Source organism: Atractosteus spatula, chromosome 3, assembly GCF_055471065.1.
Source record: "Atractosteus spatula isolate fAtrSpa1 chromosome 3, fAtrSpa1.hap1, whole genome shotgun sequence".
NCBI classification, from domain to species: domain Eukaryota; kingdom Metazoa; phylum Chordata; class Actinopteri; order Semionotiformes; family Lepisosteidae; genus Atractosteus; species Atractosteus spatula.
This window is the reverse complement of record NC_142708.1, coordinates 55836222-55862465: the sequence shown is the minus strand read 5'-3', so window position 1 is coordinate 55862465 and position 26244 is coordinate 55836222. Positions and strand designations below refer to the sequence as shown.

At 36.0% G+C, this 26244-nt stretch overlaps 1 protein-coding gene across 1 annotated transcript in view; it reads right to left on the bottom strand.

Annotated features, from left to right (window-relative positions):
* Window positions 1-490: 490 nt before the first annotated feature.
* The window catches only part of gc (GC vitamin D binding protein), a 40474-nt gene continuing 14720 nt past the window's right edge, over window positions 491-26244 (bottom strand). Inside the window, exons 4-13 of the mRNA XM_088911504.1 lie at window positions 25918-26129; window positions 11888-12020; window positions 10602-10690; window positions 10103-10229; window positions 8886-9085; window positions 6625-6757; window positions 3666-3760; window positions 3181-3313; window positions 2211-2255; window positions 491-601 (exon numbers count right to left, since the gene is read on the bottom strand). Coding sequence (XP_088767630.1) covers window positions 2211-2255; window positions 3181-3313; window positions 3666-3760; window positions 6625-6757; window positions 8886-9085; window positions 10103-10229; window positions 10602-10690; window positions 11888-12020; window positions 25918-26129 — 1167 coding nt within the window. The 3' untranslated portion in view covers window positions 491-601. The remainder of the gene's footprint in view (window positions 602-2210; window positions 2256-3180; window positions 3314-3665; window positions 3761-6624; window positions 6758-8885; window positions 9086-10102; window positions 10230-10601; window positions 10691-11887; window positions 12021-25917; window positions 26130-26244) is intronic.

Genomic DNA, 26244 nt, shown 5'->3' with positions numbered 1-26244 from the left:
CAGTCTAACTTCAAACAGGAAGTGGTCATCCTGTGGCTTTGTCTGATGATTGACTTTCAAAATATTGTAGCAAAAACACATGAATTGTATTTTTTCCTGTGTAGTGGTACACGCTGTCTCATAATGTTTGCCACACACAGTGGATGGATGAAGGAGTCCGCTCCCACATATGAAGTATTTGGGATACATTGCAATATACATTTATTAATATTAATAACTCTGTATTATTTAGACATGTTCTACTATTTTACATATCTTACAGTAGTGATTCCTTTCTTACTCATATACTGTACAATAGACCTACAGTAGTAATGCAATCTATGGCATAGTAAACCACAAATAAAGTGCATGAGCTCCATCTAGTGAAACAAATGCATATTGCATGTTATAAATGTAATGCCCTCAAGTGCACTATTGTGTACTTAATAATGCAATTAAATGAAGTGCCCTTCTTTTAATGCAATATCAAATTAATGTCTTTCACAACCAAAATAATCACTTAAAAGAGTTAAAATAAGTAATTTTATTGTTATTTTCACACATTCACAGAAATCCTGTATTATCCCTACAATAGAAATCAAGGACACGTGCTTCAGAACTCCTGCAAAAAAAGAAATCTAGAATCAACTTAAATCTACTTAAACATGCTCAAATACTGTATTATACAGTAGTTCTTCCAACACCATTAGAACATAGTGTAATTTTCTATTGACTTCTTTTATCGGACTAATGATCACATTTCAGTGGTTACTGTATGTTCAGAAGATTATGTTCCCATAAAATTTAACAATGTTTTTAGTTCTGTGTTTAATTCTGTTAATTTTAAAGACTGATAGTTTTCATTGGTTCAGACATTGATCTTGAGAGATTTAATATTTTTCTCCATTTTTTTAATGTGTTTCAATGGATGCTTGCAATGTTCTGCAAATTATTATGTTGTAGCTTTCTTTTTCAAGTAATATATCATGTATTATTTTTTCTGATAACTCAGGCATTGGAAAAACATTTCCTGTAACATTTCCCAGTTACCTGTAAACATATGATTTCGCAGCAATTTACAGTATATGTTATTTTCAGTATTTAGAATTGCTTTAGACTGATTTAGTCATGATTTCTAATGTTCTCATTTGCCATTTTGAGTACATACAGTACTCTTATTTTTGTAATACACAGACATGCCATTAGAAGACACCAAAGGGTCTCTAAATTCTGTATCTAGACTCAATGAGTGTTATTTATTTGATTATTGGTGCTGGGTGAAAATTGCATATTGTCACATGAAGTTTAATTAGTGGTATGTTTGGTATACAATAGAGGTACATAGGGGTGGGTGAGGTGTTGTTTTGCTAATTGTTGTGTGTGATTTCTTGGAGGTTTTTTCACTGTCTGTCTTAAAAACACTATAAAGCCTCCCGCATCTTGGCCAGTGTGAATTTCTGTGTGTGCGTATTCCTTGGACTGCTCTAGTCTAGACTAGAGTTTGTCACAATGTACATTATAAAAAAACATCTAAATTTAAAGTACTGTATGTTCTACTATGCCAGCAGTCTTATCACCCTACAACTCACAACTGGCAACCCACTGAAGCTAAGCAGGTGTGAGCCTCCTGGCAAAAACTAAGGTTGCTGCTGGAAGAGGTGTTAGTGAGGCCAGAAGGGGGAGCTCACCTTGCGGTCCATGCGGGTCCTAATGCCCAAGTATAGTGATGGGGAAACTATACTGTAAAAAGGCGCCGTTCTTCGGATGAGACATAAAACCGAGGTCCTCACTCTCAGTGGTTATTAAAAATTCCAGGGTGTTTCTCGAAAAGAGTAGGGGTGTAACGCCAAGTTTCCCATTGGTCCTTACCAAACATGGCCTCCGTATAATCCCCATTTATGAATTGGCTTCATTACTCTGTTCTCCTCCCCACTAATAGCTGATGTGTGGTGAGCATTCTGGTGTGATGTGTGGTGGTGGAGGGGAGTCCCCAATGCCTGTAAAGCGCTTTGAGTGGAGTGTCCAGAGAAGCACTATATAAGTGTAAGCAATTATTATTTTTATTACTTTTGAGAAACTATTACCCCAAATTAAGATATTTGAGTTAAAAACTACAGTTTCCAAGCTCATTCGTAGAGCATAAGCATGATGCTTATCTGGAATGAGCTACAGATCTTTTAAACCAAAACCATTAGTATACATTCATAAAGTTTGCGCCTTTAATTACAAACCTATTGTGATGAGTCTTCCTTGATACCACTTATGCATAAATCAATCTGCAAATTAAAAAAAAAAATATTTGGTTATTAAGGTAAGCCTAGAGACACTGAAAACACTCTATGAATCACCTACATCATCAATTATGTTAATAAAAATACTTTTACACATTTTTTCCAATTGCCTGGGATTATCAATAATAAATCACCAATAATATTAAACGTAATTGGTCATATTGCTGTACTTACTAGGTCTATGTAAATATTAAGTAATTATAGGTAGTTGTTAATAATCAGGAATGGAGGTTTATTTGCACATGATACTGCTTTAATTAGAGGTGTTAGGTAAATAAGAGATTGGTCTGCAAAACAATACCTTAAAAACAATGATACAGTATATACTGTATACAAACATACTACTGTGCAGTATACTGAATATATAATACTGCAAAATAATGTAGCATATTCTGTAGAAATTTTAAATATATCTAGTAAAATATATGAATTATGTTTAAGGTATCATTGATTTTTTTAAACCATATTTTGACCTGAACACATTTTTCATTGTAATTAATGATATCATCACACAATTTTGTAATGCAATTTCTTTCCATATGGGGCAGAAGAAAAATGACTTGAAAAGACTTTTAATCCCAGATAGACAGCAATTTTTCTGTTGCTGTGAGCTCACGTTCCCAGACTGGTCATTTTTCCTGTACAATCTTGCCGTGAGGAGAAGGAGTAATTACACAAGTATTTCAATCATAGGTACATTAGTGTACATTGGATTGGTGACATTTTTGCATATTATTAATGATGCTCATAGCCCCTTGATTATCTTGGACAGGATTCTGACTTCCAATTCCATATGGTCAGTAATTCATCCCTCAAACCATGCAGAATGAATATAAAAAAAGACTGACATAAAATTATTTGTCTGTACCACCTGAAAGCATGTCAGAGACCAATTAAACATGGAGCTCACCAGTTTCCTACACTGCAGTGCAGGGGCCATTTGGGAACAACATGTTGAAGCAAAATCCACCCACTGCTGAACTTTGGTATCCACTACATTCTTGTTGGATTTAGAAGTCTCCTCCTGGACACTTTGCAGCATCCTTGTCAGTTTAGTAAAAAGAAGAAAATCACATGACAAAAACTAGAACTACAGGTTAACTCCACTATGAAACATAAAAAGAAAAGACAGAAGGCTTCATTGCTGAAATATTATCTTGTATTCTTTCTTTTTTGAATTAGTTGCTCCTTTGCAATCCTACACCTCTCCATCTGTGATTCTACCCCTCGGCTTAAATCTGATTTTGTAAAACTATAATGAATAATTTACTTTACTTGTGTGTCTTTGACCAGACTGAAGAGCAACTTTGTTTTTAACAAGTTATAAAAAATCAATTCCGGCAGGTTGAGAGACAAATCTCAACAACAAAAACAACAACAACAAAAGGTTCTTACATTTTTTTGAAATCGGTGAAATTCAGTGTCTTGTATTTTTGGCATACTTCATCAGTCTTTGAAAAAAAACTTTCAATTTCTTTCAGCTGTTTGTTCTGGAAGATAAACATTTATGAGCTATAATTGTGAAACATGAAACCTCATAAAGCCTCAATTTCGAGTCTTCACTTAGAAACGGTCTACAGAGAAATATATTTTTTTAACAGTGATAAAAACGACACTTCAATAAGTTCTGGCTGTAAAGTATCCATTCTGAAAAAAATAAAGTGTTATTTAAGTATTGCTATTCTAATAGACAAAAGATAACCATCAACAGCAATAGCAACAGTAGCAACACCAACAAATGGAATGGGAAGAATTAATTATGATTCTCTTAGGGTTGGTAAGTTTCCAAATTAAACAAATTTGGAGAACATCAATTGATGGTTTTGAAAATATAATGCTATTATACAGTATGCACTCACTGATGATCTGTAGTATTTTACATGTTATCAGTCTCTTTGCAGACGAATGCTGACAATAATACCAACAGTGGTAAATAATTTACTAGGCATGTTTACCCATTGCAGCTCATATAGACTAGTTGTTGCCTCCTGCTTCTCCACCAACAGCTGCAGATTCACTGAAAATAAACTTTCCCAAAGGAGAAAACACAAGCAGGTGCAATAACCTGATCAGAATAACACATAGGAAGCCAGCAACTGTTCTAGGGCTAGGGCCAGGAATACCAGATAACAAGCACTTTTCTTTAATGACTGAAACACCTAGATCTGGACCTTCTTTAACTTGAGAGTGTTTAAAAAGTGTATATGACCTTAAAGGCTGTTAGATCACCTTTAATATTCTAGTGCAACCATAACTTTTCACCTAACACTGTGGGACTAATCAAATTCTGACCATTAAATGTTTTATATACTGTACATTAGTGGTCACTTGTAGTAGGCTAGAATAATTAAAATTTCCAATATAAATATATCAGTTATAAAAATACAAAGAGGACTGAACATCAGCATGCAAATAAATGAAAAAGAAAAGGAAGTTTTATATTTTACAGTTTGTTTAAATAATGTACATACAGTAATATGAATATCATGTGAATACTGTATGTCCAAATGACACAAACTGGACTTTACTTTTGTTCAGTCTGTTAGTTACCTGTATGTCCTTGAATCTGCCTATGTTTTTTATCTGGAGGTTCCATTAACTCCTCACAAACCTAAATGTATAGTTCTGTTAATTTAGACTTTGTTTCCTAATCCATTTCAAGTTCTCCTGTCAGTGACTTTCTGTCTACTACACTTGAGTATGCTATTGCACTTAACCAATTTACCATTCTTGAAGGCATTTTAAATCACTTAGCTATGGAAAAATCTAGTCTTATTTACACATTACTCCCCTTGGTATAAAAACCAGCTTCTTTCCATGAAATCCCATCAGCATGAACCTGAAAGTAGATCGGGGGACATTGGCCTATCTGTTCATTTGGATTTCTAGCAAGACCAGCAATGCTGTAGTAATTTGCTGACTATCACAAGGCTGATCGTAGGAAGCTGATAAAAGGAAGAGTCATTTTAGAAGGTTTTAGAATGTTTTTCTACAATTTATAATTTCTCAATTCTTAAATCCTTAAATCCAGTTAAGGAGAGTTGTCTTGCAGAATCTATAATCCAATACAATTATGTACAGTATTCAGATTTTGCAATCCTCTGTCCCATTGTCCATTGTCATGTACAGTATATCATTAAATAATTATATTTTGGAATTGTTCCCTCTACCTTTAAACTTGCAATTATTACCCTTTGTGAACAAGGTACAATGTAGACACAAGAGTATTTAGCAATTATTGACCAATATTTACCTTTATTTTATTTAAGATTTTAGGCAAAGTTATTATAGTGGAACATTGCAGTTACAACCTCATCTTCTGCAATAAGATTTAGTCTTTCTAATCTGGGTCCAAATCAATGCATCCTTAACAAACTAATCGTTTAGGTTTATTACGATAAGCTGATGAAAGTCAATTACTAAATTGTTTTTTATCTGATCTTTTACAGCTGGACCTTAGTGCTTTTTTTGATACTTTTGATTATCAACATTTGGTGGGAATAAAATGAAACCCCCCATGTCTCTCTAAATGAATGATTTTGCTACCTCAAAACATGTTCTATTTCTTCAATTAATCTTCTGTGAAGATACTGTATGAAGATCTTCCATTCTACTCATGTTGCCGAATAACTTTGGTACTATTGGAACTACTTTGCTGTAGTTTAAATTTATAACTGTAATCCGAAAGATAACCTCTCATGTTTCTGTTCTTGGTCCAATAACTTCTATTATCTATACATTATTACTGGGTCAGTGTCTTTGTTAATATGACATCAGCTTTGGTGTTTATGGTGAATTTCACCCAGATTTGTATCACCCAGTATCTACCTTGTCACACTGCTTAGATGATTTTACAAATGAATGCAAGAATACCTTTTGCATCTGTGCTCTGGCAAAACCAAAGTTGTGTTTACTGGCTGTTCATATCAACCTTGCAAATGTTTCTAATTAAAATATAGTCAGTGCTATATCTTTAATAATTATGGGAGAGGAAACATTTCTGAACTGTTTCAATACACTGTATATTACTGTATACTGAGGGTTAGGGTTAGTGTTTTTTCTAAGTTTCTTTCCTCCATGCAATGGATGGGCCTCCAGAGAAAGGAAAGATGCACTCACCCTTCTAAGTTTCTTGGATTTTCCCCATTAAGAAATAACAGCATATCTTTGTGGTTTGGCCAAACAGCCATCCCACACCGCGTGGAGGTTAGGGTTATACTGTATACCCCACAAATTACTGCGCTATCTGATAAGAGATACAGTATGAGAGGCCAGTTAAAACTGAATGTAAAATACGATTATGAAAATGTAGAGTGTAGAAGTTGTGTGTGCTGGTGGTGGGACAGAGAGTTACCTCATCATCTGTGCAAGCACTGACATCTTCAGCACTGCAGCAAGAATCCACTATCTTTTTGATGTCCGCAAAAACAGAAGCTAGAACCGGAACGGAGACATGATAGTGCCTTCTTCCAATCTCAAACAAGTATCTAAATAGATAAAACAAATAATCATTATATCTTACATACCCTGTACATGGGAAATACCAGTATTTTCAATGCACATGTATTACAGCTGTGATTTATATATTCTTATTGTATATACAGCTACAAAAACATGTTGGAAATTCACACTATTGATTAATACAGACCTTGGAATAACTATAACCTATTTAAACTTTTTTTTCTACCTAAATTACTGGTTACACAAGGCATTGAATCTTTGCTAAAAAGTTACTTAAGAAAAATTCTATTGATTTTTTTAATTGCCTCAATATATACTGAAACCCAATACTTTCTTTCTTGGCAGCGCATTTTCAGTTTAAAAAATTAAAACAAATATAAAAAGATATCACTGCCTGATTTATTTCTGAAGATATGGTACTCTACATTATACAGTAAATACTGTTTATACCCTATAGGAAGAAGTCATTCATCATTGTAATGTGCTTCCCATGGTCCTATTTGTGCATGTACTAAATATCTTTATTTCAATGTGTACTAGGATCACATTGTACTGTATACAGGTATATCCTTGTATACATCAGTTTCTCATGTGTTTCTGTCTGAAGACCCCTTTTTAAGGATTCATTTTAGATAGGAACCGTCAATGATATCCTATTTTATTATACAGTTCGTATAAATATGTGCAACTATAAAGGTTGTTTGGATAAATTAATCATCAACAACTACAAAGATACTTGTATATATGTGGAAAGGAGCTTTGGGGGTGTGTTGCAGGTGGTGAATCAAGAGGAACGAATATGGAGAGGTTATAAAATATTGTTACAGTATCAATTTTTGCTGAAAGACAGGTTGCCATGTTTTTCCAAGTATATTAACTCATTACTGTCGCACAGGTAATGGCTATTTTTAGGAATAAAGTAAGTACCCATCTTCACAATTTGCTCATCCAATAAATTTATTTTCTTAACTGCTGAATAAAGATTTCTTCTTAGTACCACTGTATCACCTTCACCTCAGATACTAAGGTGACAGAGCTCTAAAAGTACAGGTGTAGAAAACAATGTATATACATTTGCCAAACCAGTTTATCTCCCTCAACGTGAGTCACAATATCAGTTCCTTTAACTCTAAAATTTATTTTCCAAATAAATGTACTTTAGCATAAAAAACGTTTTTGCAACATTTGTTTTAAACAATTTTATAAGAGCAAATAGTGTCATTTTAGTCTACAGTTTAATAGCAGTAACTGGCAGATGCAACAGTCACAAAGCAGGATAAACCCTGGGCAGGACACCAGTTCAGACAGATACTCACACCAGGGCCAATTTTCCCAGAAACCAACTAACCTACAGTGCCAGTACGTCTCTTCAATTTCTGGGAACCAGAGCACCTGGAGGAAACCCTCACAAACACAGGGAGAACATACAAACTATACACAGAAAGCACCCCAGAAATTGAACCTGGGCCCCAGCACTACAAAGCAGCAGTGCTAACCACTGCATCACCCTGCCAATTTCCCCAAACCATGAATTTCAGAAGTGCAGCACACGGTGTTTATGCTTCAGTATGTTATTACAACGGTTTCCCAGTAGATGGAAACATTCTACTTGTAATCAGTTGCCATAATTTGTACTGGTACTCTATAATGCTTCTTTAAAATGAGATAAGATGTTCTGAATGTAATTGTAAAATCATAAAGTGTAGATATGGAATAGATAATCATAGATTTTTGAGCAGTCAAATATTTTTTGAGTTTTTGCAGAACCTTTTTGCAGGAAATGTACCACCGCAATATAAAATGGCATAAATCACCCTAAAAACACTTGTTGTGCCTTATACGTTAATTGCAAATTGAAAAACTACAATACAGTATATGCATCCAACCAGTGAGTGTTCACTAATAATAGACCAGTCAACTGTGCCTGGAAATACTGCCAGATAAATGTCTTAGGTTTCTAGTTCAGAACTACTATTATTTATAATAGGGTATGAATAGTCAGTTCTGATGGCAGAGATTTTTGTAAAAAAATGTGCTGAGAACTAAAAATGTCTCTTATTTAATTTCTTAAAGGGAGAGAACACTGTTACAGTTTCTAGATGACATAGTACTTTTTTTACAAATTATATTTTTCAATGTCAGCATGTTTCTTACTTTTGAAGTCCAATAGAAGCATTTTTGCACAGGTCTGTTTTCAAAGGCCCTTCAGTTTCTGTTAACTGAGGAGGAATTTGGACATCCAAAGATCCAACACAGGTCAACAGGTTCAAATGAGTTTTACTGCAGCACTTTTGTAACTTGCTGTGATTAATGAATGCTGAAGCACTGCAGAGGACAGTCTTGAATCCTGTGAGCTAAAGAAAATGGCATACAGTACAAGGACATGAAGTGTGATAAGATTTTTTTTGCCTTTATGCATCAATAATTTCAATACTTGTACAAAATTAAGCATGTACATTCAGAAGAGAATTACCCCAACAGAATCCACATAACATAAAGATGCTGAATTCTTTCATGTCATGCATCAAAAATCCCATTTCTCAAAACCCCATCTACAAAAACAGGCTGATTATTCCTACAGCAATGATACAAGTTTTATATTGCAATCTTTCAGTTACAGATAGTAGTACTAAACATGTTACAGAAATTTCCAATTTATATCCCCTTCCATTCTTGACAAGAAGTATGCAAATATTGAGCTAAAATGCAAAACAGCTTTCCTCATCTAAAAGGTGGTGATGTGAGTAAATCATGGGAAAAACCAGGGTTGATTGAGTTCAACAAGAGTCAAATAAAAGCTATTTCATTAAAACTGAAACACACAAGTATCTGAAAACAGAATATTTACTCTCCATCATGTAACAGCTCTTTTAATAGAACAATCCTAGTTAGTTTAACATATAATAAACAACAGATTTATAAAATTCTTAATGCCAAAACACAGCTACTGTACTTGTTGGCAGTAACAGTGCAGCCATAACAAAATTCATTGCTGGAGATTCAGCTTTCCAGATACAGCTAAGGGCAAGTACGAATTAAATACCTTGTTCCAGTGCAGATGTGGAAGGAATATGTGGCAGGAAACTGCTGGGTTATCTCAATGTGTTTATCTTGGTCTATTTGTATAAAACAGTATTTTTCACAGCTGTGGCACAAAAACAGTACCTACAGTGTAAGAAGCACTAAGTACTCTGGATGCTCAGCAATACAAAAACTTTCCTTTAAAATGAAATGATACTCTGAAATAGTTTGATAGGATTTGGAGGTTATTAACCTATGTACTAGAAAGCAAACAAACAAAGTGGACCAAACTACCTTTTCTCATTTGTAACTTTTCTTGTATTCCTCTACACACAGTAAGCTTTTCTCACCTTCTTCATAAGACAGTCAGGCTGTGGATCTAAACAGCAGTTTGACAGTCCTTCTTGAAGATAGCTGGCTATTGGTGAGACCTCTTCAAATGAGCCATTCATGATTTGTCCATAATATGTGGTCAATCTAAAAAGAAATTACAAGTGAAAAAAGAAATGCTTCTTAAGCATAATTTGTACATTACAAGGGAAACCTCATAGTATTCCACTGACTTATGAATGATATAACATTTCCTATTGATCAGTATTTTACACACTTAATGTTCTCAAACTAAACAACTCATAAGACATGTTACATGACAAATAAATTACAAACTTCCTTTCATGAAGTAAATTCAGAAGACAAAATACAGTCTTATACATAAGAAGTGAAACATTTCATAGCAGAAAAGAGTTTCCCTTTGGATAATGGTGATGTACATTAATATGTTTATTAATTGTTTCTTTATAACAGAAATTACTGACACAGATTTGCGAAAGCTTGTATTGTATTACTTACCCAATTTTGAAAGATTTCAGGTGAATATGGTTATGGCAAAGATTTGAAACTATTCGCAAATTGTGGTTTGAGTCCTTTTGCTGAAGTCTCTATAAATACAGAATGTAAAACAGTACATTTTTCGTGTATTCAGTATATAATTACATTTTCATGGAGTATCAGTATAAACATCACTTATGACTGCAACAAGATCAAACATTTATCTGTAAAATAACAAATCTTGAACATACATTCCAGCTCATCCCACAGATGATCCATGGAACTTAAGATTTGGGTCTAAAGCATTCAAACTGTCCCATTCTCATTGTTGAGTCCACAGGAAGGACAAAAAGTGAGGTCCCATCTACAGTACATTGACTTCAATCAGTGGAGAGCTGTGCAGTCAGGTTGCCATTAATCACTACAAATTGATTTTTGCCTATACCATCACACATGGACCTCCCTATTGATCTTGGTGAAGTGTTGTGGTTTGTGGTTCTCCCAGACTGTGGCTTATCATTGATGATCTTACCAGGTTCTTACCAGGTTAGAAATGTGCTTCCTAGACAACAAATAACAGCCTCCAACATAGCAATGGTACTGAGGGATTATTCTCTTGATACGATTGTTTACGTTTTATATTGTTTCTTTCCTGATTGTCATCAGGCTTGACATTCAACAGGCTGACGAAGTTAAATGACTTCATTATTGGTGCACAAGTCAACTCTCTCACTAATGCTGTGATTCACTACTTACGCAACAGTCCAGGTAATTTTAATGTTTCATTGTCAATTAATCAATATTAGGCCAAAATACTTAATCAATATAAAAATTCCTTTGTAAATTATGCCATTAAAACACACCTGCATAGTGATATGTTTCTTTTGATATGCAGTATGTATAATTTATCTTTAGCTTTGTCTGAAAATTACTTTTTCAGGCAAAGTAATTTGGTATTGGTAAAGTGGTATTTCAAAATATCACTTGAAAAAGGAACATAATGATAAATAAATTAGATAACATGCATTACATTTATTCTGCTTATATCTGACCTTTTGTAGACAACAGTGACATTATTTTGAAAATATAATGAAGCAATTTTAAAACACATCAGAACACCACATACTGTACTCACTTAGTCTTTGAACTAATCGCTCATTAAAGAGTTGTGTTCCCTAGGTTGAAATGATTTCCACCCGACAGGGAATGTATTTTATTTTTCAATTTGTCAAAACTACTTCCCAGGCAGACTGTCAAATGTAAATCATAAAAGAAGTTACTTATAAGAAGAGAAAAAAGTGAAATACCTCTCTCAGAAAGCAGATTTGGGATACAGATGGACTGCAGCATGTTCCAACCATTTTCAGGTAGCTATCAGTTGCATTAAGTACTAACCCAGCTGGGATACTTCCATGCCTTCTTGCAAATTCATATATGTACCTAAAAAATGCAACGAAGGTGCATTAAATATGTGAATTTAAAAAAAATACCAATTGGGTCTCCAATGTGTCATACATAATAAAGACATCTGTGCTCCCAGGTGCTAACCAGGAAAAACAGGATGAGGGTGATAATTCACATCACACCATTGTGGCCCCAACAGAACATGTGTTTGGAGACACTACTGTATATATAGATCAAACAGGCAACATCTGGTGAGGTTTGGTGCTCTGTGGAAATGGGATTCTCTTAGAAACTGAGATTATCTGCTTTCTAAGCATGAACTGTTATTTCACTGTTCTGATATACATTTTGTCATTTTCTTCTTGAGAGTCTTTGTTTCTTTTTTCTGATATATAGCTAAACATCCCCAGTTAGTGGAACTGCGAAGGCTGAAAAACAATGACAAAAAAAGTGGCAGATGACATTTAACACAGAAAAGTGCAGAGCATTACAAGCTGACAACAGAAACAAACTATACTGTAGATTTAAGGTGGGAAACAATAAGCTTGCCAGTGCTATCTATGAAAAACATATGGTTCTTATGTTGACACATTATTTTTATCTTGTAAACTGATGATATTCATTCCTTTTCCTAAAGGGCCACTGTGCCTGCTGGTTTTCATCCTACCCTGGAGTCCTAATGACTTGATTTGAATCAGTTGCTCGCCTAATTGGTTTCCAGTACCACTGTTTACAGATCTTGAGGATTATAAACTACTTATAAAACCTGGTGGATTTCAGGACCAGCAGTGAATATCACTGTTCTAAATCAATTGATGCTACCAACTGTGTTGGTTGGCTTTTGCGCAAGAGGAATTCTTAGTTTGGTTGATTTAAATTTTTAATATACCTGTAAATCAATATTTTTAATTTGTGGAAATGCTGCTGGAAATGTTATATTAAATTTGTAATGTGCATCAATCTTTTCAGTACTCCCCTTATTCAGTAGTACTGAAAATTTAATATTGCAATGTTAGAAAAAATGTACAGGGTATACAGTATTCAGTACAGTATAACAGTATATTGAGTACATATACAGTATGATATATTGGCATTCCTATCCAAGCCTGATCACCTGTTATTCTGTTATGTCAGAAATAAATGTAAGAAAGCTCAGGACAGAATGCTTTGTTTTTTAGTTGTTTTTGGAAACAATACACATGGTGGAGTGTTTTTTAAAATTCAGGATGGAAAGCAGGAACAAATACGCCACAAGTCTAAACAAGAAATTAGCTTAACTAAAGACGCCAATGAGTACTAAAGATTCAGTTGGAATGGAAAGAAGCAGACCTCATTGAAAATCACATTCCGATATAAAGATGATCTTTCTGGTAAAAGAGGGGGTTATGAGCATTGGAAACCTCTAAGAAAGACATACATTTGAAGATGAGAAATAAAAGGTTTGACAAGAATTGTAAACCACATATTCAGTTTACCAAAGGAAATCTTGTGCATTGTACGTTTGACTTTGGATATTATAAAGCAAAGAAAAGGTTAAAATATCAAAGGTAAGGACAAAAACTGAAAGTTATTTGAAAAGAATGAAAACTTTTCCAGACTGTTCAAATCAACAGTGTGTACAGGGAGCTATATTTTCAGGCATGTATTTTGTGTCTGAAGTAAAAGAGCTGAAGTCTATGATTTAGAAGAATACCATCTCTAAAAGTAGAGGAATTTAAACTGGATTGCAATGTACTTTTAGAACTAATTTCTACATTTTCTGAAAAAACAAATTGAGAGGGAGAAGCAGACGTGCTGTTTAGAAGATGTGGGATGCAAGGTGCTATAAAATGAACATATAACAGACTGACAGTCATGTAAAACATTTTAGATAGATAGATAAGACTTTATTGATCCCGAAGGGAAATTGATGTTTTACAGCAGCTCAGCCCAAGACAAGAGCTTTATTTTAACAGTTGATAATTTACAGTACAGGATAAAACTGAGAAGAGCCTGTAAGTACCAAGAATTGAAAGGCATACAGTACAAAAATAAAATGGAAAAAAGCTAGAAAGAAACATTCAAAGAGGATCATGATAGTCCCACAAAAAACTTAAACAATAAGTAGATTATCTCATACAGTATCATAAAGAATCCAAGAAAACAAAATAGATGTGAACAATGTTGATTTTGTTTCCTGTTTTCTTTTTTGGAATATTATTTATTATTTAGTAGTTGTAAGGCATACAGTACAGCAGCAACCTACGTTTTATATCATCCATTCATCCATTTTAACTGCTTTATTCAATACAGTGTTACTGGGGAGCTGGAACCTATCCTAGCAAGTAACAGATAGAAGGCAGTATACACCCTGGATGTGATGCTAGTCCATGGTAGGGCAGACAGACACAAACACAAATATGCACACACTCACACCAATTTTCACAGAAACCAATTAACCTACCACTATGTCTTTGGATTGTGGGAGGAAACTGGCGTGCCCAAAGGAAACCCATGAGGCAGCAATACTAACAACTGCACCATAGTGCCACCCATTTATAATCATATTATAATCATACCATAAAATTGTAAGTTTAAATTTATACCTACTCTCTTTTATTCAATTCTGGTTTATTGAGAAGTACATGATCAGCTTAATAGACTGAAGTAGTGGTAGGTAGAGTGAGATAGGCTGATATATTAATAATGTTTACTACTGAGTAGATAGCTATGCATTTCTCCAATCAAACCTCTACGGATAAACCACAGCAATGATTGGTCACAATTAAAATCGTGAAAAGAGGAAACCCGATATGAAAATACAAGTGACCGCTCTGCTTTAAACTACTTGCCTTACCATAACCAGCAAAATTCATTAATTGTACAACATCAGTATAGATCTGTCTTTTTTGGAGACGTGTTGGTCATCAAAGAATGAGAGTCTATTTAATTGTTGAAGGACCAACTGCCAGAGGCAAAGTTCTGGTTCACTGTAAGAATCCAAGAAAACATAGTTGTGTCGTGAGGTAAGAGAGGAGGCTAGACTGAAGAAATCAGATATGGAGGTTCAGCAGAGGAAGAAGAGAAACACACAAAAAAATGCAACAGGACATACAGTAACACAGAAACGAAACTCATCCTGAAACTAGGTTCACACCATCCCCCTTCTCTCAATGACCGATTTATTTTCATGTGATCTTCTCTATTCACCCCTCTCCACTTTGCACTTCCTGAGTGGCCTCTCTGCCTCCTCCCCTCTCCCAGCTTTTGTTCTTCTGTGCTATTTAATCTTTGCTGTCTGCCCTGTCTTTCTCACGCCTGAAGAAGGCTTCACAGCTGCAACGTTGTGTTTACTCTCTTCTCTTTTCAGCATGGAATAAATGTATTACTTGTTCCTTTGCATACTATAACACAGCTTACAGTTAGTAATATTGTTACATGTTTTTTTTCCACCAACCACTAGATAGGGGGCAGCTGTGAGCATCTTTTGACCTGGAGGGAACAAAGAATTCATGTTGGTGAGTTGGAGCAGGAGATACTGAAATTGAGCCTGATAAAGGAGATGGAGCAAATGAAACAGCCCAATTTCACTGATCGTAGTAGTCACAGGACAAATTATACTGTACATATTGCATAGCAGAGCTTGTAACCCAGCAATAGATACAGTGCTAAAATTCCTAAGTAGAAAATCTTGTTGTCTCTTGTTTAAGCAAGAGAAACTAAGTATAACAGATAAGAAATGTAAAATAATAGACATTGAATTATGTAATTGAATTTACCCAGGCTCTCTAGACAAAATGTACATATAATAACACTGTTAGTACTGAAGCCTAGAGAAAATTCAGAAATTGTTAATGCATTTTGAATGCATGTGGATCAGAAGATTTCAATATTAGCTGAATTGCTTCATAATCTACTCTTTGAGTACTTGCAGAATCAATAGTATGGTTTACGAGGAAGTCTAAATCAATATCAATGTCTTGTCAAACCTGCTGATGGAGGGAAAGTGGTACATGTGGAGGATTAAACAGAAACATTTCATAAGGAATGGGCAGGAATTGCATTATGAATAAAGAATAATCTGTGGAGAGAAGAAGCTATTCAGTGGCTATAAATTTGAGGGATGGAGGCTGGGAGAGTATGTGTTTCCTTGAGTAAATGCTAGAATGAGGGTGTAGTAAGTACTTTATTAACAGACAGAGAAGCACTGTGAGCGGAAACAGGACTAGTTTTTGCTGGTTTTACAATTTGTGATTTTCAACAATCTTCAGCTGGTTAGCTAGGCTACTCTGATATTCACAAGAGCAGACAAGACATGCACTGACACTGAAGGAGAAGTTTCATTTTGAAAATATCTTTGCAGCCAATGAAGCAATGAAATGTTCCTATCCGAGCACTTCAACATAAAGATGAGCTGCAGGGGAGAAAGTTAAATGCTTGGTGAGCCATCTTCAATTGACAACTTTCTTCATCATCACTAATTTGAAAGAACAGCAGAAGCGAACACTTAGATTGAAGAACGTGAGCCTTGCCACTGGTCGAGTGCCAAGCAGCACATCAATGAAGTGGGGCTGCTAGGTGACAAGCCTATAGTGGATGACACGGTCACAAACCTGTGACAAGACCAGTGGGCATCACAGCCTCATGGAAAGGAAGAGACAAACACAAACTAAATCCATGATTAGTTTTAAATTGCACAATGTACACCAGGAGTTTTTTTAAATAAGTTGAGAGATTTCAGTAAGTAATGACATGAGTTTGTAAGCAATGAAATGTTATGAATCAGGTACAGATAATTTATTATTTTCAGTGAAAAAAACACGTGTGATGCCACACATTTGTGAGAGCAAAATGAGTGTAAAATGAAGCCCTGGTGGATCCTGGTCATGACCACACTAAGTTTACTTCATCTTCCATGAAAGGAACTCAGTGCTTAGCTCTTTAAAATAAACTTTATTATCCTTTCAGTGTATTTTCTAACCACTCTATATGTGTCTCCCACTACCACTTCAATACACAGAGCCTATCCTGGCAAGTAATAGGCAGGATACACTCAGGATCTGATGCCATACCATTGCAGGGCAGGCAGACATGAATACACATAACACTAACCCTAACCCAGAGTCCCAGTACTGCAACACCAGCAAAGGTGCCACTGTGCCACAGCGGTGCTCCGTAAACTTTGTATGGCTTGGAAGTTTTATTGTGGGATCTATGGGCTGTTTGTACATACTGTAAAGTCGAAATTATGTTAAAGTCAAAATTATTTTTCAAGTTTTGCATTACCTGGGGAGAGGGCATACTCTGTTATGCCCAGGTACATCAGAGAGATGCTGGCAGTGACTTCACAATCTTAACTGGGGTTCAGCTGAAAATTGCTGAACCAATTTGAAAGATTTCTTCAATGATATTGTATGTTAATGTCAGCTCTCTTATGCTTATGCTGCTGTTCATCATGCAATTTAATTCTTTGCACCTGAAAAAATCAGCCCTTTTGAGAATCCTGATTTTTAGAAAGCACTATCTTAGATCTTTTAAATTATTTATTTGAAAAAGACATAATTAGAATATTTCTTCTCTGATCAGTAATGAAGTTCAAAAAAGCCTTTCAAATTATTCTTATTATGGTTTATATGTTGAGGAGGTAATTGGTATTTTGGAAGAAAAATATCTTAATAATACATTTTCACCTCTTCTGCTTTGTAATAAACCAAAAAAAAGGATCGATTACACCTGCATATATAGTTTTAAATATTAATACAATAAAAAATAATAAAAAAGGCTTTTAATCCTCTTAACCCTATTGTGAAACATTTTGGAAACAAGGGATTCAATTTTCTTCAGTATTCAAGACAGGTATAGTTAATTAAAATTAAAATTTCACATAAAGTGCTCATAGATATTGTCAAATGGAGTTACATTAAATACCTGGTATATTATGATCAGGTAGTTTCCTCTTGAAAGCTTCTTTAATTGTCTCATATATGTTCTTCTTCCTCTGAATGAATCCAGAATCTTAGTAGATTATCTATTAAAAATGCTAGGCAAAAGTAGCAAGCACCACAATGTGCACCAAAAGCAAATCTAAATTATTTTATAATCTACATACACATAGAAACTCTGGGTGTTACAGACATTTTCAGCAATAGGTATTTGCATAATACAGTACCTCCCAAAATCCAATCACTTATCCTGGCTGTGGGAGGCGGAAAAATGAAAAAGTACAGGTTTCCCAGACAGGGTGATGTATAGTGGGTGGCAATGCCATCTGGGCAGATAAGGTAGGCATGAAGGTTTGTCTGGAACGGGTGGATAAATCAACTATTAAGTGAATTAATTTGATTACACAAACATCCATGGTTATAAGAGTAGGATTGTAACAAGAAAGTTCTTCCACACAATGAGGAAAAATGACGATGAGCAACGAAACCCAAAGGAAGTACACAGCTGACATCCTTTCTAACAAACTACTGTAAGCACAATACAAAAGTCCGTAAATGTAACGAACAGTTCTTTCTGGACCCTATGCGGACGACACAATCCAAAGAAGTGGGGAAACACTGGGAAAACGTCATGCAGGAATACGGGGCTGAAAACAGGGGGGCGTGTCCAAAGTGCGCTGGTGCACGGGGGAGGTGTGGCTGAGGCAAACAATCCAAGAGAGTAATCCTTAGAGGGTATCCAAAAACACAAGAGTAAGTCCAAAGCCAGGAGATCCATCAAAACAAGGAATTAAAAACCATGAACCGGGTCGGAACCGGCGGACTAGGAACAGGAACAGAGGTAAAACCTTAACGGGACCAGGCGCTTCCAGGTCCCGGACTCGCATGGTGCGGAAACCAGATGCAGAGCCAGGATGAGCGTCAGCGCCTGGCTTTTAAGGTGGGCTGGGTAAAAGGGATCAGGTGCACAGAATGAAGTCTAAAGTGAAAGGGCTGGAGCACCCTTAAGGAGGGGGGACTATAATCATGACAGTAAAACAGTGAGTGCTGTATAAAGCAGGAAAATCTTCACAAATAGCTGCAGAGATGAAGAACTACCACCTAACAGTGATAGGGCTAAGTGAAACAAAATGGATCTAACCAGAGAAAATATATTTGTCAAGTGGAGAGACAATAATGTACACAAACAGGACAATGTCCCTCACACAGAGGAAGCTGGTATAATACTTTCTACTGAAGCAGCCAATCCTTGGTAGAATGAGAGCAAATATACTCATGAATCATCACTGCAAGTGCTATGGCCCAACAATCTAGACAGAGCAAGAAATCAAAGACAAATTCTCTGTAGTCCTACAGGAAATAATTAACAATCAGAGAAAGAAAGACATCATCCTCCTAAAAGGTGATTTCAATACCAAAACTGGACTGGAAAACAATGGCTTGGAACAAATTATGAGCAATCGTGCTCTTAATAAATAATGAAATAATAAATGAAAATGGAGAACAATGGAGTGATTTTTGTGCATTTAACAACCTTGCTATTGGAGGTTCTGTCTTCCCTCTCAAGAGGGAGAGCCACTTGGGTGTCACCTTACAACAGTACAGAAAGCCAGATTCACCACACCTGTGTCACGCCCTCATCCAACCAGATTCATGCTAATTACACTCCAGCCCTGAGCACTTCTTCCAAACGATACCGTTCCTGTCAATCAACCAACCACGACACTCCCCCTGTCAGCGCACCTTCCTTATGTCATAATACTTAAGCCCTCTAAACCCTCTGTTCTTTGCCCAGTATTGGTTGCCCCTTCAGACCTCCTGCCTTGCCGTCTTCTATGCCCTTTTGAATAAGAACTACAGAACTCGCCTTTGACCATGTCTCTCACCTAGCCCTCTCTTGGATCGGAAGCTACTGGATCTTTTCTCCTTGTTCCCTAACCACTGAGGTACTGCACAGGATTCATGATCTCGATTGTTCTGCTTTTCATTCGTGACAATCTGCATCAGTAAATATTTCAGGAGAACTCTACTAGGTATCAGGGTGATAAGTGGAGCAGATGCAGTAACAAATCACCTCCTGGTTGGAATGCTCCAGGACAAAAGCATAAGAGCATTTCCAAATCACCCTATCAAAAAGACTCAAACCTTTTAACCTTTCAGGAGGAAGCACAGACCCTGGAACAGAGATGGCAGACTAAGACTAAACACAGCAAGGAAAGGTGTGTGAAGAATCCTGTGGTGGGGAAAACAAGGAATAGACCTCAGCTGAATCACTCAAAAAAATCCAAGCAAGGAAAAAAAGAGAGTCTCAAACACAGTCACACCGGAGCAGTGAAAGCAAAACCACAACAGGAGCTCTACGACATCACTCGTAGATACGTATAGACCTTATTGTAATACCAACAGAGCACATCAAAGCACACTCAGCAAAAGAAACAGACCTGATATACCAACTCCTTGGGCAGATATGGCAGGAGAAGGAAGTAAACTACACAGAGGGTGGACAGAAGATCATCAAGTAAAACTCCCCAGAAAAGACAATCTCTGAGACTACAAAAACTATATGAGTATGATGTGTAACGGGAGGCGGTCCTGACTCCCATGAAGTGTGTAGTTTAGGACTTTGTGCAGACGGTATAATCTGGAAGAGACTGGAGAAGGACAATAGGGAAAACATTGTGAGTAATAAATGGGATGACGAACAGGGGGCAGTGCAGACGGTGATCCGGGTGCAAGGGGGGAGTGTAGGCGAACAAGTCCAAAAAAGGAAGTCCAAAGTGGGAACAGATCCATCCAAAGAGTAAAGTTAAAACCAGGGACAGGAACAGGAGCCAGGAGCTTAAAAACAGGATTACGAGGCCAGGGGCTCCGAGTCCCAGACTTAGCTGGTTAGGATGCCATGGTGAAGCCTATGTCGTCAGGTTTCTCCTGGACTTGCCGGCAGTCAGGCTTCCGTGTGTCCATCTTCCAATTCAGAGTCCTGAGCTCCCGGAGTACCAGGTTTAAATAATAACCAGGAAGCAATGAACAGGTGTACGTAATAAACTAGAAACAATATGAAAAGTGTAGGAGCTCCCTCTAGAGGGGGGAGATGACCGTGACATCATGCTTTTTTTAATCTGTGCCAAAGAAAGTCTAGGAATGTTATCAAAAGCTCTGGACAAACAACTGAAAGTCCAGCACATAGGATTCAGACAGGATAGATCATGCACTGACCACAATTCCATGCTGCATATCATTGTCAAACAGACCATAAAATAGACTGCATCCTTATATCTCACATTTGCGGACTTCCAGAAAGCCTTTGACAGCCGTGATCAAACAATCCTATGGAAAGCCATGTTATTACAATCCTATGGAAAGCATATTATTACTTGTTGAATAGTTCACAACACATAACTCACAGACAGCTGGAAACAGGAGTTGGACAGGCTACCTACTGTCTCTGTTACTCTTCCTCCTGGACATTGACTGGATAATGAGGGAAACCACTACTGGCAGAATCTTGCAATGCAGTGGATACCCTGGTCCCGGTTAGAAGACCTGGACTTCTCTGGTGTCATTGTCCTCATATTTCACACAAAGAAACAGATGCAAACCAAAACCTAAAAACTGTCAACTTACCATATTTACTACTGTATATGGTGGAGACATGGATGACAACAAGAAACACAAACAATACACCTTAGATCTTCATAAATAAATGCCTGAGAAACATCCTTTGTACACTGGCCAAACATAATAAGTAATGAACATCTACTGCATGGAATAGAAGGAACCAAGAACAAACACAAATTAAACATTGGGCACACAATGAGAAAACCAATAACTAACACCACCAAGCATGCCCCCTCTTGGAATCCACAGGAGAAGAGGATAGGAAGATCAGGAAACAGCTGGAGTAAAACAGTGGAGGCCGTACTGAAAGAAACAAGAACATCATGGAGGACAATGGAGAGAACAGCACAGCATTGAGAGGAAAAGGTTTGTGGATGACCTATAGACCCCAAAGATCAAAAGGGTGGAAGAAGAAGAACATATGTTCATATTGGGGACATTAGATTTTATAGCCCCAGGTACTGTAGGCGCTTTTCACTGTACATAAATTTTGAGAAGCTCTGCCCTGCTTATGCAATAAGAGATCTAATTTGCATAATTTAAAATATATCCTTCTTGTTTGATGTAGTAACACATTATATACTGTAACTACTGTAGAATGCTAGGCAGAATAGCTTCCACTTAGGATAACAATATAGTTTATGATTCTGAAATAGGCATGTACAGTATTTGGCAAATTCGTAGGTGAGAAAAGTGTGATACATACTGTAGATACAATATTTGTTTCCTCATTCAATGAGGAACAATTATCTTAAGAATTGCGTAGCTGAGAAATCCAGATTAGAAAATAAACAAATATTTGATTTTATCTACAGATCACTCCTAATTTTAATGTGTTGCTTTATAAAGTTAATATAAAACATACATTTGTGTATATACTGCACAATGTAATACAATGAGACATAAAATTTCCTTAACTGAGTTTGTTGAGCATTAGGTGAAAACTTCTGAAACACTTTTATCTTGAAATATGAATGCTCTGAAGACTTTTCAATCTATGAAGTATAAATTGTCATGCAACACTCTCTAATATCAATGAATCTTTCCATCATCCTTGTATCCTTATAATAGCATGTCTCCTATAAATCAATCCCTCCTTTTATAAGAGAGGTGTAATGATGTTGGAGGAGCCCAATTTCAAAATTTCCTTCATTACCCAGGTTTTACTTAAAAGTGAATAGCTTTAAAGTATGTGTTATCATGCTCTACAACTTTGAGTGTTCATCTGTTTGTTTGAAGTTTATTGTTTTTACCTTCTTGAACAAAATTGCCCTATTATGTCCTTGGGAGCAAATTCCATGTCATAGTTATTAAGTTTCCCGATAATATTTTTCTGTTTTCTTTCAGAAGAACTAGATTGTAGCCTTTTTTGTAATTGGCACAGTATGTGGTAAACTATCATGTTGCAATTTTCATCAATTACACTTTTTAGACATGGAGCTTTAAACCATTTTGGATGCTGCTATTTTATTCACACAAAAAATGTTTCCTTGATTTCTTAGATAATAGCTTATTGACATGGTTGAAAGTTTAAAACAAATTCTTAACTTTTTATGTTTGCTATGTCCTTATACACAAAGTTAAACAAAACCATACAACTACAGCATAGACAATGTTCTGGATAATTACAAGGTTAAGACAGGTGTGGCATGTTTCAATGGTGTTTTTTTTTAAACTGTAAATGTAAGACATTGTTTGAATCTTCCACAATGAATAAATCCTTCTACATTGTCTTGTCACATTCAAATAACTATAATTCACAATCCATTGTTTCTCCTAATACTTTGACAACCATTGAATATACAGTAAATGAGTCTTCTGAATTAGCAGTTTGTTACTCCTTTATGTCCGTTCCACTTCATACTTGGCTTTTCCTTGGATAACTACATTACTTCTTTAGGAAATAGGGTACACAACTATGAAGCAATTGATGCTTTTTTGTAAGTAGATCATTATACAGTTTCTACCTTCTTCTGCATGCCAGTATCTTTTGTTTGCTTATTGCTTACTTTACAGACATTATGTTAACTTTGACAATAAAGATCCCTTTTCACAATCTTCCTCGATAGGTATTTTCTAGTTTCATGCTGGTTTATGCAATATACTGTATATAATATATGTATTTGCCTACTCCTAAATCCCAGGATCATGTATTTGTTTTAGATTCAGCAAGCGTGTTGTAATTCTGGTCTAAATTCATTTAAAAGTGCCAAAGTTTACTAGCTTGCTGTTTTTTACTGTCATCCACACAATGTGCATGTCTTTCAAAGAGGAAAAGGAGAGCATTTTATATTTAAAAGTGCTTTTAGCAACTATGAAGAAAAATGCCTTTACAGAAGAAAAGGTGTATAACAAAATCTATTTTCTTACAGCTTCATTCAATTCCAGGTTGCGGGGGAACTAAAGCCTATTCTGGCAAGCAACAGGCGCAAGGCAGAGTACTGTACATCCTGGACAGGACACCATTGCAGGGCACACAAAGACACAAACACGCACTAAAGTGCACAAGGGTCAATTTTCCAAGAAGCCAATTTACCTACTACTATGTCTTTGGATTGTGGAGGAAAACAAATGTCCCTTGGAGGCAACACATGCAAACATGTGGAGAACATATAAACTCCATGCAGACAGCACCATAGGTATCGAACCCAGGGCTCAGGCACTTTGAGGTAGTGTTGTTAACCCTGAGGTGCTGTGCCACCCCTAAGAATTTAATATTTTTTAATCCAATTTACCAGGTCTCATTTAACACACTAGGTGTCATATTTTCTTTCCGCATTTCTGTGTGGTACTGCCTTTTTTCTGTCAATTACAGTACTTTACTCCCTAAAACTCAATTTAACAGCATTCTATGAGTGACAGTGCTGTTTGTTTCCTTCTCCCACAGGTATTGTTTTCGGTTATTTCCTGAGTGTATCATATCATTGCTTTGTTGTAGGGCAACTCACTTGGACTAATGAACTCGTTTCCCAGTTGCATGGCTGGCAATGAGTTGCATTATTAAGTCCTTTTCTTTTTCATTCATTCCCTTAATGTACAAGATATAAAGTTTTTTTAATTTCTCCAAGAAAAGGTTTGTCTTTTTTTCCATATTAGATTTTTTTTTCTTTATCAATGATACAATGGCTATTAGTTTTTAATATTTTAAAACACTTGACCAAGCAGCAATAATGTGTTCTTAGGCCTTAATATTTCACACAAAGTGACAGTATCAAATGATTTTTACAACTATAATGGCAATAGCATTTTAACATTTAAGAACACCTGAAGGCATAACCTATGGCAGCTAATTTCAGATTAGTAATAAAATATGTGAGCTTAATATAGTCAGAAATGACAGCGAATCCTGAGGCCAAATGGATCTTTATAGCAATTCTGCTATTATGGTAGATAATAAAAAACTAAAGTTAAAAAAAGTAGTAAAAGTTAAAACTGTAGTTAACTGTAGTTAAAACTACAGTCGCAAAAATGATGTTTGGTAAAACTCTTTAATCATCACATTGCATCCTAAACATAAAAGTGAAGGTTTTCAAGATTATCTACCAATTACCCGAAAACAACATATTCCTGGTAATGCTCGTGGAAACTCGAAGCCTATCCTAAAGTTTTAGGGTATAAGGATGGACTACATCCTAGGCAGGGTGCCTGTCCATCCCCAAGCACACAGACAATCTTTGGTGCCACCAATTAGTCTAGCCAGCATGTCTTTGGAAGTTGGGAGGAAATGCCCAAACAAATTTCACACATGAGGCTTTCCAGTCCGGAACTGAACCCAGGACCCAAAAGTTGTACCAACCCACGTCTTTTCCACCTACTGTATAACAAGCCTTATCTAAAGAAATACTAAAGTCTAAAACTAGTCAAGGTTTAAATAAAATGAAAAAATAAATTTCTCAAGAGAATAATTAGAATCTAATTAGAATTAGAATTAGATTTTTTAATAATCTTTTTCTAACACACAGTAAGGAAAATTCCTATTTAGAATAGCCATCTGTGTGTTTATCATCTCTCAATGCACAGTTACAAACCCTCTGACCTTACATGGGAAAAATAATGAAGTGTAGGAAGATTCATTCAACCCACCCATCCACCTTGGAGCCAATTGTTTTTTAACACTTTACAGGCTATATTACTAACGTTTCAGCACCAACTGATGGAGAAGTACATCACTCATTTACAGTACAACACTGCAAGTCTGCAAGCACCTGGAAGGTCACAAGGGTCTCTGAGTCCATGAGAACACCTTAACACCTAAAGTTTGCTTTATGATTTAAAAAACAAGTACATTTTGCACTACAGCATTTTTACAACCAGGAAAAGACTGCTGCTACACTATATGCGAAATCACAGATTCTGTTTTCTGCTCTGTTTTTATATATTTTGCAATCACGTACCTTAAAGAATATCCTTTTGGATCCTGTTTAAATTGCTCGCATATCTCATCATTTGAGGACTCCTGGAGAGAAGGCAGCTCCTCGGAAGTAACACGCAAAGCAGCCAAGCACAATTTTCTCTCCAGGCCCTTTTCACCACAACACTTGCAGATTTCTGGATGTTTTGGAAATGGTGAATCTTTCCCACAGGAGATTTCAGACATTTTAGTGGCCTGATGAAAGAAAACATTGCATTTTTTAAAAAATAAACAAGATACAATAGATACTCTGAAATTGCACTGACCATTATTGAACATAAAATATTTCTAATGCAGTTGATTACAAAAA